Below are 14,764 nucleotides of genomic sequence, written 5' to 3' on the forward strand. Positions count from 1 at the left end.
CACCCTCCTCCCCGGCTTCCACCTGTGAGTTCCGTTAGGGGTAGTTTTACAGCCAAAGTGTTCTATGGAGATCTTGATTTTATTGAATCTGAACGGAGCCTTGTGTCAAACTAAAAGAAATATGGAAAATAAATCTTTCTTACTGCATGAGTTGTCTGACTGAAATGACACTTCAACACATTGGCGCGCAGAGTGGGAACCAAACCTGCATTTTTCCATTCAGAGGTGGACCACTCTACCTCTGCACCACAACCGCCCAATGTTTAAATTTAACCCTTGTGCAATCCTAGGCACTTTAACATTGGGAGTTGGGTCATCTAGACCCACTAAACAGTGCGCTGAACCTTTTTTCTTCAATGATTTGTGAACCTCACTGGTGTCCATGGATTACATGAAATCTTTCCACCTTTATCCACCTTTTTCATGGTAGGGAAAACACGTCAATGTAAGGGTGGAGTCATCTAAGATAGCACAAGGGTTAAATAACCCTAGTAGGGCCCTACTAGGTCTTAAATGTTCACCAACCTTAAGTTTTTTAAAAGCTTTGGGGTTAGAATCATGCTTCTGCTCCACTAAGGCCGTTCCTTCAGGCATTCATTCCATGCCTGTGCATCGATCAATAAACTAATTCTGATTTACAAGACACAAAACACACTTATTGTTGCAGCACTTTAACACCAAAAGATTTATTTTAGCTGTCACAAATACAAATTAAGCTTTTTTTTCAAGTTTTTTTTATCTTGCATGAGGTAAACATGACATACCCAGAGACTGAAAATGCTTCAATGGTACACAGAAAGCATGTAAATGTTTTTTTAAATTAGGAGGCAGTAGAATTTTAACTCCCAATTTGATTTGCAAACTTCATAAACCAACACTTTCTTCAGAATTCTCCAAACTCTTCCTGATCTGTATATATTTTTTTTCACCACTTTGATTTGAAGTTTAGGTGACATGCAGGAGGAGGCATCACTTGTCATCCGTGTACAGAGGAGGAAAGATCAATGAATGGTGGGCACGTTATGGTTCAGTCCGCCTCACAGGAGCAAGTCTGGATTGCGGGTTCACTGGGGTAGAGCTTTGAGGATGGCGTTCACCTCCTCAGCCACTGCAGTCAGAGCAAACTCAAACTGGTCCTGGACACAAGTATAAGTCAGAATTAACTGTCATTTATCTGTTTCACAAGTAGAGGGCAGCATATCATCACTCTGTCGGCTCCACAAAATACAAAAGTTGTGCTCTGACTTTATGCAGCTAAGTTTTTAATGTGACTAAATCTGCAACCAAAACTCAACTGAACACACTTAAACCTGAAGTTCCTGCTTTCTGTCTGGGTTAAACCTAAAATAATGCTATTGCAGAAATAATAAGAGGAGTAAACATCTGCTCTGGACTCACCTTGGTGCGCACCATCCCAGGTCTCTGGTCCCGCACGTGCTCCAATGTTGCAGCAATGTCAATCTCTTTTACACCTGTTGGACAATAAGACTCAAGATCATTCTCAAAAACCTTTCAAATTCTGTATGAAATGAATCCACTCTACCTTTAGCCATGCGGTTCAAAACCATGTCAATCAGGATGTATGTCCCGGTCCGGCCTGTACCATCACTATGGAAACAGATTCAGTCAGATGTATTACACTACTTTATAAAAAAAAATATTTAAATTTTTTTAACTTTTACTTGATGCCCTTTTTCCAGAAATGACTTTGAATCAACAAAACTGATCACTATGGAAACCAGATGAATGATTCTGGACAGAGGAGCTGGGATTTCTTACCTGCAGTGCACAATGATGGGGCAGGATCGGCCTCTGTAGCACTTATTCACCTTTCTATGAAAAAAGAAAAATTAAAATGAATATCAATGAATAAAACAAGATCAATAACAAAAAGCATTAGGAAGTCGCATAATTACTTATTAGGATAAATTTTGGGATCTTTATGGAATGAAATACTTTTTTTTTAGAAATGGATGGATGTATAATTCTTTTTCTCTTGCACTTTCTCTTGGCTTACTTGGGTTATTTAATGGTTGGACGTCAAATTTAAATATAGTGGTGCAGAGGCAGAGCGGTCGACCTCTGATTGGAAGATCGCATTACTACTCATTAGGCAAAATTTTAGGATCTTTTTGGAATTAAATAATTGTTATTTTATGTGGATGGATGGATGATTATTTATGAGGTGCCGTGTAGGACATTATTCAGAATTAGCATTCATAAACACATGTGAAATCTCTCACTCACACTAGTGAAATGCTTGTATACATACAACTGAAAATGTATTCATTCACATACACATGTGAAATCTCTCACATACACATGTGAAATGCTCTCACACACACTACTGAAAATGCTGTCACATACACATGTGAAATGCTCTCACACACACTACTGAAAATGCTCTCACATACACATGTGAAATGCTCTCACACACACTACTGAAAATGCTCTCACACACACTACTGAAAATGCTGTCACATACACATGTGAAATGCTCTCACACACACTACTGAAAATGCTCTCACATACACATGTGAAATGCTCTCACACACACTACTGAAAATGCTCTCACATACACATGTCAAATGCTCTCACACACACTACTGAAAATGCTCTCACATACACATGTGAAAATGCTCTCACATACACATGTGAAAATCCTCTCACATACACATGTGAAAATCCTCTCACATACACATGTGAAAATGCTCTCACACACACTATCCAAAATGCTCTCACATACACATGTGAAAATTTCAATAGAAACGGAAGGCATTTCAGTAGAAACAACGTTTTTTTTTTTACTTTATTGTTAGAAACGAAGTTGGTCGACTGAAGGCATTTCAGTGGAAATGAACCTGTGTCCGAATTCCTGCCCTGATCCCTAACTACTAAAACCCTATATAGTGCAGAACTATATATAGTTCTCTGAATTTAAAAGCAATTCAGACACCCGTGCTCAGTACTTTTTTCTTTTGGGTGTTGTTCATAACGCGCTTGACACGGAAACAAAGTGGCGCATTACCGCCACCACCTGGTCTGGAGGCGAACTACTCCTATTTAACGCGGAGAATGACACTTATTTGTCAGAGTAAAAACATAATAAATATGAACATTTTACAAAGACTATTTATGAATCTGCTGTGTTCTGATCATGGAAAACGTGACTGATTTATAAATAATTAAATTACAAACACTTTGGCGTTGATTTAATGTATTTGTTCATAAATAAACCCCCAAGTTATTTTTTCATGCCAATATTTATTTTGTTTTTGTGCCGCTGAACGATTAACGGGCTCTTGCAAGGAGGCATTTTTTTCTGTAGTTTTCTTACACCTTACTGAAAATGGCTTTGAAAATGAATCTGTCCGTGTTCCTGGCAATAATTCAACCGTTTTTCGTGAGATCAAACTGAAAACGAGCAGATATGCAGCATCACAGTACGGCAAGGACAAGCAGACATCTCAGAAGATTTCCTCTGGATGCCCTGACCAGACAGAATAACTTGTGAGTTAAACTTAAAGCTTTTTTTTTAGTTAAACTTAAACTTTAACTTAAACTTTGTTACTAATCATGCTCAAGGTTACACAGTCTGCTGGGTAAGAGTTTAACATTCTTTTTCAAGTGAGATGTGTAGTCCAATTACATGAAACACTTGTGAGTTCAAAGTTTAGAATTTTTTATTCAGAGTCAAACCATATCACTTGTTTTAAACAAAAACAAAACAAAAACTTTCATTTTTAAAAGTTTAAATGAAAATCCAAAAACCCAGCCAAATAAAAACCACGAGATTTTCCAGAATTAATAAATACTTCATAATCTAAAATGTAAGACATCAAAATAAATAGAAACATTAAAAAAATGTGATTTAATTTCCTCAATGAAATAATTAATGTTGCATTTTCCAGGGTCTTCCACGTCTCTACTGCTTTACCAACACAAAGGTGTCTGTCCTGGCCCTTTACGCTGACGGTCAGTCCGACACAAGACTGGATTTTCGGTTGACCCGCAGGACCATCGAGCATCTGGGTCGATGGTCCTGAAGTATCAGCTTCGGGTTCCTCACACTCTGGGGGGTCACAGGAGACTGACGTCCTGGTGTTTCTTTTCTGGCTGGCGTGTGGCACATCTTACAGTGTGGTAGCCAGAGTCTTTGACATGACACGGTCCACCATGAGCGATGTTGTCCACAGGACGGCAGACCGCATCCTCCAGCTGATGAGCAGGGTCACCCAGCTTCCCAGTGGGAATGAACTACCATAAGTCGCCTCTGGATTTCAGCAGCTCGCTTGGTCTTTCTCCTTCCAAAGGGTCACAAGGAGCATTGATGGCTGCCACATAAGAATAAAGGCCCTAAAAGAAAATGCAGCTTGTTATTTTAACAGGAAGCTTTTTTATTCCATTAAAATGCATGCTGTATGTGACTCTAATGCCAAATTTATAGATATTTTTGTTGGGAATCCAGGATCAATCCATGATTCACGGGTTCTACGTAAAAGCCCAATTTATGTAAATCAAACAAACCCACCTGAAGGATCCTTTTGGGTGATGGTGGGTATCCCTGCATTGCACATCCCATCATGCTGCTGACACCCTACAGGGAACCCATGAGGAATGCCATTGAGGCAGTTACAACCAGAACCACTCCAGAACACGCTCTGTTGTGAAGAGAGCATTTGGCATGATAAAGATGAGGAGGAGAGCAATATTTCTGGGGGCACTGGAAGTAAAACCAACCTTTGCAATGAAAATCATTGCCTGCAGTTCAATTCTGCACATTCTGTGCATCAGCAAAGGCGACTGCTTAGCCACAGATGTTGAGCCACAGCAGGACAACACCAGGAACATGCAGGACGAGCAGAGTCACGTCCGTCTGCAAGGACAAATCTTTGCTTTCCTTTCAGCTCCAACTGTGACACACATGACTCTAGAAGACCAGGATTATTGTTAACATGTATAAAAATAAATATTAACATATAAAACGAAATTCTAAATATGTACATCTGATATTTATATGAAAATCCTTTTGAGATTGTTAAAAATAGCTCAGATTTAAATAATACATGTAAATTATTCATTTTTGTTCATACATTTATTAAACAAATTGGAAAAACAATGGCTGCATTACATTTTAGAACAATAATTTCAACTCAAGTAAACTTAACAGACTCTCCTGTCGCTGTTCCTCCCTTCTAGCCCTTTCCTCCTCTCTCTTCTGGGTCTTTAACATAAACCTTTAACCCAGGACGACAACGATTAACCGTTTATTAAAATGAAGTCAAATCTGATCATATGTCTCTACCCATCTGGCACGAGCTAGCTTGAAAACAAACAGGCTATCTTTCTCCATCCGCAAATGGATCGGATTTTCCTCATCCTCGTCTGTCCCTACATATATGAACACATTTAAAACATGTGTTAATAACTTGTGACTACGGTTAGAAGTCACTGCTTTTTGATGTAATATCTAGCGTTTGTTTTTAGCCTTCGGCGCTAATTCGCGTTAGCGTTAGCTTTAGCATTACTGAAATTGATGAGCTTCAAAACAATCTAGTTTGTTGATTGAGTAATATAACATATTAAACACATCATCTTAAGTATTTACAAATATATTTTACAACAAATACTGGATTTTTTAATATACTTACACGTTTCGGTGGTTTTCCTTGCGCAACCGGCTGCCATTTTCGAATGATTCAGACGAATGATTATCTCGCGATAATCAGCCAACTTCCGTTTCTACTGAAATGCCTTCCGTTTCTGTCGAAAATTTCAGTATTGTATGTGAGAGCATTTTCACATGTGTATGTGAGAGGATTTTCACATGTGTATGTGAGAGGATTTTCACATGTGTATGTGAGAGCATTTTCACATGTGTATGTGAGTGCATTTTCACATGTGTATGTGAGAGCATTTTCAGTAGTGTATGTGAGAGCATTTTCACATGTGTATGTGAGAGCATTTTCAGTAGTGTATGTGAGAGCATTTTCACATGTGTATGTGAGAGCATTTTCAGTAGTGTATGTGAGAGCATTTTCAGTAGTGTGTGTGAGAGGATTTTCACATGTGTATGTGAGAGCATTTTCACATGTGTATGTGAGTGCATTTTCACATGTGTATGTGAGAGCATTTTCAGTAGTGTATGTGAGAGCATTTTCACATGTGTATGTGAGAGCATTTTCAGTAGTGTATGTGAGAGCATTTTCACATGTGTATGTGAGAGCATTTTCAGTAGTGTATGTGAGAGGATTTTCACATGTGTATGTGAGAGCATTTTCACATGTGTATGTGAGAGCATTTTCAGTAGTGTGTGTAAGAGCATTTTCACATGTGTATGTGAGAGATTTCACATGTGTATGTGAGAGATTTCACATGTGTATGTGAGAGATTTCACATGTGTATGTGAATGAATACATTTTCAGTTGTATGTATACAAGCATTTCACTAGTGTGTGTGAGAGATTTCATATGTGTTTGTGAATGCTAATTCTGAATTATGTCCTACACGGCACCTCATAATTATTTCTCCCTTGCACCTCCTGTTGAAAAACTATTATGGTTTTATTCCTTTCAGCTGTTGGCTATCACTTTATTACACCTCAACTCGTTCTGATTGGCTTATCTTTAGATGTAGTACCTGCGGAAGTCCAGGAGGGGGCGGGTGGAGGTTGGAATGCCTTGTGCCGGCCAGCTCAGGAAGTGGAACTGTGTGAGGGTGCGTGTTTCCTGGGTCTGAACATTCTTTAAGTAAAAGCTGCGCACCAAGAAGTCATTACACCAGATGTGCTCAGACACCAAGTTCACCTGGTGGAACCCAGAAAAAAAGATGATACACGCTTTGCTTCAGACAAAAACACACACAAATAGAGAGACTTTTCCAGTCACACACTTTATTTATTCTTTAACTGACAGCATTGATATGCTAAATTGACCAGGATCACAAGGCACTGAAATGTTTTCAGATTTTTTGTAACGTTTTGAAGTTTTGGCCCAAAAGTTATAAAATATTAATCAATACTTTTGGGTGTGTTTTTTTAAATCGAGAATAGGCATTAATTGGAAGTAAGCAAGGCTTTGCACAATTGTTGCTAATATCTAATCATGAAATGCTTCATCAACACAATGATAGCTTTATAGGGGCAGTGGTACATTTCAAAAGAAATGCAAATTGCCCATAAGAATGTGCTACATTGATTAGAAACCCCAAACTAAAAGAAACTAAATAAACTAATAAAACCAAATTGTTTTCATCAGAAAAGTGTCCTCACTTTAACAAATGTCCCCACAACACTGTTAGATGTGACAGTCTCCGCATCTGCACAAATACATGTTTACACACACACCTCATAGATGTGGTAGAGGGACGAGCCTTCATCAGGCCAGTAACGATCGCACTGCTTCTCTCCATCCTCAACCAGAGCGGTCATCATCACGATGACCGTGCAGCCGTTCTCCCACACCATCTTCACACAAAAACAGAAATATTCATGGTCCCAACACACAGCCTCTCAGGCAGTTCAGTGCACGATATTCAGACTGAGCAGGCTTTATCTTACTGCTGGGATTTTTCCTTTGGGTCACACTGACCTGCCAGAAGTCAGAGATGGTATGAGACAGAGGTCCCTGCGTGGCGATGTAAGCCGGCATGCGGGGGTCATGTTCAATCTGCAGGACCATGAACAGTGAAGACACAAGTGTGAGTCCTCGAAAACACTTTCTCTTCGTCAACATATTTATTCAAGGATGACTTTGGCAAAGGAAATTTTGTTAACATGTTTAAGTTTTGTTTTAGAAGGTAACTGCAGACTCACAATGGTGCTGGCATTAATGTAGTCTGACCGTGAGGGGTTGATCTCTGCTTTCAGCTTCACTCTGGAGTGATCATCTACAGGTCAGAGGACATGCTTTATTTATAGAAGCAATCAAACCGCAGAACTTTAATAAGCAGAAATAAAAGCTTTCCAGTTCTGTTCATGAAGCTAAGTCTGAGTAAGAAACTAGCTACTTTGGACTTACAGGGTACAGAATCAGGGATGCGGTTCTTCTTGGCGTTAGCTTCACTCTGAGCCACAGAGACTGTGCTGGGTTCGGCTTGGTATGAGCACAGAGCTTCCCACTCCTTCATCAGACGGTCTTTATTCCTCAGGTGATCCTCCATGTAAGCCTTCATTAGCAAGAAGTATTATTAAAAATTAGAGCTGTCAACTTAATCATGATTTTATTAGGTGAACTCAAATATTTCTCATGTTTTAAGCATTTTAAAAAATACTGTAGGTGTACTTTTTTTTTTTTTACAAAAGAAAACTCTTAAAACGGCAGATACATTTCATTTATCTTTTTTATATAGATTTGTAAAGTAACAAGGCTCAACCAACATGCCGGCAAAACACACTCAATTGTAATCAGTCAAGTTTGAAAGTTTGCTTTAAACTAGCTCATTTTCATGTGTTTTTGCACAGGCACTTTACTTGTCTGTACCCTCACTTGTAGGCATTAAAAGTGTTCAATCATCTATCATTGACAAAGTTGTCTGTTGTTTTTACGTTTGTTGGTTTTATGTCCTTTTAACACTGATAAATGATTTATCAAAAACATTTAGAGAGAAAGTAGACTTTATCAAGATGATTTTTTAGTTAGGGGTATGTGATTTTGAGCTTTTTCATCTTCTAGTTTTCCGTTTGATGCCACACTGTAATCATTCTACTGTGGAAATATTCAATGTTTCATTTAATTCAGAGTTTAATACTTTATGCTTTTTTCCATGTTTTTTGTTAAGGTTTCTTATCATGTTTTACCCTTTTGTCTTAGTATGCAGTCTACCAAAATTCAAAAATATGCTTCAAAAATGTCATAAACAAACAGCTAAAAATAATATTTCAATTAGTTATGATTTAGCTATTGATGTTAAGACTTTAAATCAACCGTGGAACCCTTGTGCTATCCTAGGCACTTTAACGTTGGGAGTTGGGTCATCTAGATCCACTACATCTGAACCTTTTTTCTTCAATGATTTGTGATCTTCACTGGTGTCCATGGATTACATGAAATCCTCTCCACCTTTATCCACCTTTGTCATGGTGGGGAGAACACGTCAGTGTATGGGTGGGGTCATCTAAGATAGCACAAGGGTTAACCCAGAAGCTGTTGCTGGCAACGACAAATAACCCACAATCTCAAAACAACCGTAACTCTTCAACCATTTAAATGGACAAGATCTCATGCTTGTAAGAACCCTGGGCACTCCAAGTTGGAGAAGAATGTAATGACAAGAGTTTGCGGTGGCAATATAAAAAGAATAACAACTGTTCTCCCACTACTAAGCCTGGTAAAGTTTCAACTCACTTTTATCTGATCTAATATTTTCTTCTGGTGGCCCTTTCACCCCAACCCAGTCTCAATTTCAGTTTGAACTAGCCTATAGCTGTGGGTCAAAGAAAGATAAAGTGATGGGTTAAGGAGAGCCATCATAACTCTTAAGAGTTTTTTTTTACTAAAAAGCTTCAAAGCTGCATTTTTCTTAGGATCAGAATCTGTTGGAATTACATTAAATGCAAAAACAGTTGAAGACTTACTTTGGTTCAAAGAGCGAGTGGTTGTTTAGCTATTGCCAGCAACGACTCCAGATTCAAAGGGTTAAATATCCATTAAAATAAGGTTTATTATTATTAACTGAAAAACCAGGTACTGACCAGAATCATGTGACCGGTGGAGATGTCCATGTTGGCCTGTGCTGGCTCCTCGCACCAGGATGGCGTGCTGCTGTGGGAGCTGGGACTGGGCTGGGCTCCATCGCTGAACTGGGACGAAACACTGCTTACCCTTGAATCAGGACCTCCTCCTACAGCACCTCCTGCCCCAATTCCAATTCCTCCTCCTCCTGCCCCTCCTCCTCCTCCACCACCTGCCCCGCTGGCTCCCCCCACGGCACCCAAAGCGGCAGCCTCCAGGCGCCCAAAGGCGCCTTTGGAGGCCATGTGCTGGCGACACAGGTCCTGGTGAGTCAGTTTGTATGTGTCACGTCGTTACAGTGTTGCTGATGCTAAAATGTTAAAGTTTCTCCTCTCTTCTGACTTTTCAAAACCTCAGTTTTCAAACCGACCCAGTTTTTCCTCACCTGGTACTCCTGATGGGTGAAGCTCCCCCCCTCTGGTCCCAGACCCAGCTTCTTTGCTGCCAGCCGGTGGGCGTGGTGGCGGAGGCAGGCGATGGTCATTCCCGCTACCACGATACCGCTAACGCAGGCCATAGCCACAAGGGTGGAAAAGAGCCAGCGAGAACCAGGCTTAACTCTGGTTGCCAGAGGCGATGCCTTCCCATCATTCTTCAGTGACACCAGAGCAGAAAGGAGCAAGTTAGCCCATCACATTCTAACTTGTTAAAAATCAAGGTAAACTTGAAGGCAGATGAGCAAGGGTTTAGTAAATATTGGAAATTAAGACTATTAGGAAAAAGAAGTATACAAGGTTTAGGTTTCAAGTTAAATCGGTCTAATTTTCTGATCACTAACCTCGCCAATGTTGCTCTGCAGAACATTTAAGCTTGTGTCAGACGCCAGGAAGTTCTTCTCAGCAACTGTAGAACATCAATTCTTATTAAAGAGAATCTTTTGCAAAGAAACTAACACTTATATGCTTTTTATTATTTTATTTTTGATATTTTTTAAATGTGTAAATCTATTTTAAACTCTAAATGTTTACAATTCTTATCCTTTAAACTGTAACTTCAAACCTTCTCTTTCTTAGATTTCCTTTGCCATCATTCGTTATTCCTTCGTTTGTGAAAATTTTTTCTTCTTTATTTCCCTTACTTTCCCTAAAAACCACCTTTTTTTTTCTTCCTGGCTCTATATATCCCATATCAAAAAAATATTTTTCCCATTCTTCTTTTCAAAGTCCTTTTTCAGACATTTTTATTACTTATCTTAACATTTTCTTTCCTCGTCCTCAACCTCCTTGTCTGTGACACAGTGGCTCTGTGGCGACCACTGTTGAGTGTTGCTGTCTTCTATTTTTCCTCAGCAAAGAAGCATCAAACTCACTCTTACTTGCTTTGTTGGCTGCATCTGCTGCTGTCAGGTTCTTGGAGTTTGGTCGAACATCGAAGGCGACGGCTTTTCCGGCTGTGCTGCAGACAAGGAAGACGTAGAAAAGACAGAAGATGAATGATGCAGAATTCCTAATTGCATCACTAAATATAGTGTAGTCTGTCAGTTTTTACTATAAACATTTTTGGCGGAAGTCTCTCCAAGTTGAAATGCAAAGAAATCTACAACCTTAATCAAAAGCACCCATACAGAGGTTCACCCATAGGGTTGCTGTGAGTTTTGGTTTGTCCAGGTCCGCGGAGGGCCATAGAGAAGACCAGCTGTATTTTAATGTGTGTGTGGGTTGCAATTCCTTTAAGGATTACGTCATGAAAATTGAACAAATGATTGTCCTGCGTGTGGTAAAAGTATCATAAAGTGAGGATAATGTAGCTTGCACCCACTTGTGGTGTACGGGTAATGCTGTTGCACAGTGTCTTTTACAGCGCACTCTAATCGTTAGTAAGGGGCGAGTACCAGCTCTTTAATGACCATCCGCAAATTGTATGTAAGGTGATATGTAAGCCCCCATAAGAAGCCTGTAAGGTGTCCACAAAAACTAAACTCTGATTGTCAAATTTTCTCATTTCTAATAGTCACACAAGGAACACACAAGGAGCCCACAAAGGACAAACACTCATCACATGAACAGCACTAAAGAGCTCCTTACGCTGTGTGCAGGATTTGGGGATGTCTAAAAAAAATCCATACATCACGCCTGCGTTTCACCTGCTTCATATTTTGTTCACCATCTTGTGTAAGTATAAGTGTTTGCTATGACCTGTGACCTGCAGCATGTCAAAAGAAAAAAAAGGCCCTTAATACTTCTGCTCTGCAGACTCACTGAGTGATCTAAGACCATGACATTTTGTGCAGGCCACCTGTAATATAGTATTGGCCATTTTTTGCATGCAGTATCTAGCCACAAGGGCAGTTGTGACTAAGGTTTAATACGGTGTCACACAGCCAACTACGTACATTTTGCAAGTATTGCATGGATGAAAATTTTTCATATGTGAATATACTTGAAAAAAATGTTGTGGTCATAATGTAAGATTTTTACAGATGTATTACAAGTGAGCCATGTTAAGACCACAGAAGAAGTATGAATAAACCACTACAATAGTGATTTAGGGTTGTGATTTACAAAATAGAGGTCTACTTAGTATTTTTTTTATTATACAATTAATGTAGGGTGAGTTCTAGAGATCTCTTGTTTTGAATTTATTTTTTGATGACACAAACATTTTTTGATTGTTTCACAAACAACAAAAGGAAAATACCACACTACATGTATGCTTTCAATCCTAATCCACCCTCTTTTTTTTCCATCTTTTCCATCCATTTCTTTCTCATTATGTTCTGAACAATATTTCTTATCAGTATGTTTTTTTTCCCCTTCATCATAACTTATAGTCTACAAATTAGCTTTTCGTTTTTCCTTCTCATATGATGTGATTCTGGAAGACGTGGAGCAGCTTTACCTTTGGTTGGTGATGATGTAACCTGCTCCTCCCTGGTTCTCATCTTTAGAGGGTGCGGCCTCTTTCTGGCTGGAGTCTGGTTCACCCACGGAGCCTAACTTTGTCTGGGCAACCGTTTTATAGGACATGGAACCTTCTGTAACCTGATGGATGCAAACACATGATTGATATATTAGGCGTGAAATCCTTTGAAATATAATTTGTTTTTTAATATACATATGAAAATGTTCACAGATGCTACAAAACATAACTGACAGCAGATCCTCCAACCTTCTTTCCTGTGGCGTCAACACCATTTTTAACTGAAACACAAACGATGTCGAGTTAATGCCCTGAACAGCAATGAGGAAATGATGAAGAGCAGCAGTGGCATCAACCTTTGTTTGGATTTTGGGTGTAGGAGCTGTCCAGCTGCAGCTGCTTCAGAGCCGCGGGGCCCTCATCCTTCTCTGCAGACAGATCTTTCAGGTCTAGGCCGTAGCGGTCCAGCAAAAGAGCCAACCTCTGCAGGGAGCGCTCTGTAAACACAAAGGAGTGGATTAATTGCAAACACAGGACAGGTCTTTATCATTCCACCGTAATAGAATCACACACACCAGAAATGCTGCTTTTGTCTTTGGAAACTTAGAATGAAGGAATAACTGTAAACATGTGATTGGATGTGGATGCAAACAAACGATTACACATTAACATGGAAAAAAATGTGTATGTAAGTTAGATCCAAAACACAAATGATCCATTTTGGCCCCAAACATTTGACAGCAACTATCTAAAGTATGAACACCATGGGTTAAATAGATCTTCTTTCTCTTTCGGCTTTTCCCATCAGGGGTCGCCACAGCGAGTCATCGTTTTCCACCTCACTCTGTCATGGACATCTTCTACCCTAACATTAGCCAACTTCATGTCCTCTGTTAAGACATCCATATATCTCCTCTTTGGCCGTCCTCTTGCCCTCCTGCCAGGCAGCTCCATCTCCAACATCCTTCTACCAATATATCCACTGTCCCTCCTCTGAACATGTCCAAACCATCTCAGTCTGGCTTCTCTGACTTTGTCGCTAACACAGGCAACATGAGCCGTCCCTCTGATGTACTCGTTCCTTATCCTGTCTAACCTGGTCACTCCTAAGGAGAACCTCAACATCTTCATCTCCGCTACCTCCATCTCAGCCTCTTGTCTCTGTCTCACTGCTACCGTCTCTAACCCATAGAGCAGAGCTGGTCTCACCACTGTCTTGTACACCTTTCCTTTGAGTCTTGCTGACACTCTTCTGTCACACAACACTCCTGACACTTTCCTCCAACCGCTCCAACCTGCCTGCACTCGCCTCTTCACCTCTTTTCCACACTCTCCATCACACTGAACTGTTGACGCCAAGTACTTAAACTCCTGCACCTTCTTCACCTCAGCCCCCTGTAACCTAACGCTTCTACCTTGATCCCTCTCGTTCAGACACATGTATTCTGTCTTACTACGACTGACCTTCATGCCTCTTCTTTCCAGAGCAAACCTCCACCTCTCTAGCTGTTCCTCCACCTGCTCTCTACTCTCACTGCAAATTACGATGTCATCCGCAAACATCATTGTCCAGGGAGATTCCTGTCTTACCTCGTCTGTCAGCCTGTCCATCAGCATAGCAAACAAAAAAGGACTCAAAGCTGATCCTTGGTGTAGTACCACCTCCACCTTGAACTCCTCTGTCTGACCTACAGCACATCTCACCACCGTCATACTTCTCTCATACATGTCCTGAACTACTCTGACATACTTCTCTGCCACTCCAGACGACCTCATACAGTACCACAGCTCCTCCCTCGGCACCCTGTCATACGCCTTCTCTAAATCTACGAACACACAATGCAGCTCCTTCTGACCTTCTCTGTACTTTTCCAACAACATTCTCAAAGCAAAAATGGCATCAGTGGTGCTCTTACGGGGCATGAAACCATACTGCTGCTCACAAATCTCCACCTTCTTCCTAAGCCTGGCTTCCACTACTCTTTCCCACAGCTTCATTGTGTGGCTCATCAACTTTATTCCTCTATAGTTGCTGCAGTTCTGCGTGTCACCCTTGTTCTTAAAGATCGGGACCAGAACGCTTCTCCTCCATTCCTCAGGCATCTTCTCACTCTCTAGAATCCTATTGAACAAACTCGTTAGAAATTCCACTGCTGTCTCTCCTAAGCACTTCC

General features: G+C 40.2%; 1 protein-coding gene and 1 long non-coding RNA gene across 8 annotated transcripts in view; both read right to left on the reverse strand.

The window, feature by feature from the left end:
* Positions 1–655: 655 nt before the first annotated feature.
* The window catches only part of ptprnb (protein tyrosine phosphatase receptor type Nb), a 39,886-nt gene continuing 25,777 nt past the window's right edge, over positions 656–14,764 (reverse strand). The window contains exons 7-22 of one of the 7 annotated variants that reach the window (XM_023964496.2): positions 12,947–13,087; positions 12,825–12,871; positions 12,570–12,712; positions 11,041–11,126; positions 10,510–10,574; positions 10,117–10,323; positions 9,692–9,979; positions 8,019–8,166; positions 7,814–7,887; positions 7,590–7,667; positions 7,346–7,465; positions 6,640–6,806; positions 1,780–1,833; positions 1,544–1,608; positions 1,399–1,472; positions 656–1,136 (exon numbers count right to left, since the gene is read on the reverse strand). In XM_023964496.2, the coding sequence (XP_023820264.1) occupies positions 1,065–1,136; positions 1,399–1,472; positions 1,544–1,608; positions 1,780–1,833; positions 6,640–6,806; positions 7,346–7,465; positions 7,590–7,667; positions 7,814–7,887; positions 8,019–8,166; positions 9,692–9,979; positions 10,117–10,323; positions 10,510–10,574; positions 11,041–11,126; positions 12,570–12,712; positions 12,825–12,871; positions 12,947–13,087 (1,829 nt within the window). In that variant the 3' untranslated portion in view covers positions 656–1,064. Of the gene's footprint in view, positions 1,137–1,398; positions 1,473–1,543; positions 1,609–1,779; positions 1,834–6,639; positions 6,807–7,345; positions 7,466–7,589; positions 7,668–7,813; positions 7,888–8,018; positions 8,167–9,691; positions 9,995–10,116; positions 10,324–10,509; positions 10,575–11,040; positions 11,127–12,569; positions 12,713–12,824; positions 12,872–12,946; positions 13,088–14,764 lie in introns of all 7 variants that reach the window. The other 6 variants (XM_023964478.2, XM_078933655.1, XM_078933649.1 and 3 more) reach the window with 6 other exon arrangements.
* Positions 3,666–5,774, reverse strand: LOC144984803 (uncharacterized). The gene is made up of 4 exons (XR_013648633.1): positions 5,652–5,774; positions 4,741–4,930; positions 4,532–4,661; positions 3,666–4,356 (listed from the first exon to the last, which is right to left on the reverse strand). It is a non-coding gene; the product is annotated as an uncharacterized LOC144984803 (long non-coding RNA).

Source organism: Oryzias latipes, chromosome 2 (assembly GCF_053564925.1).
Source record: "Oryzias latipes strain Hd-rR chromosome 2, Olatipes_Hd-rR_3.1".
NCBI lineage: Eukaryota > Metazoa > Chordata > Actinopteri > Beloniformes > Adrianichthyidae > Oryzias > Oryzias latipes.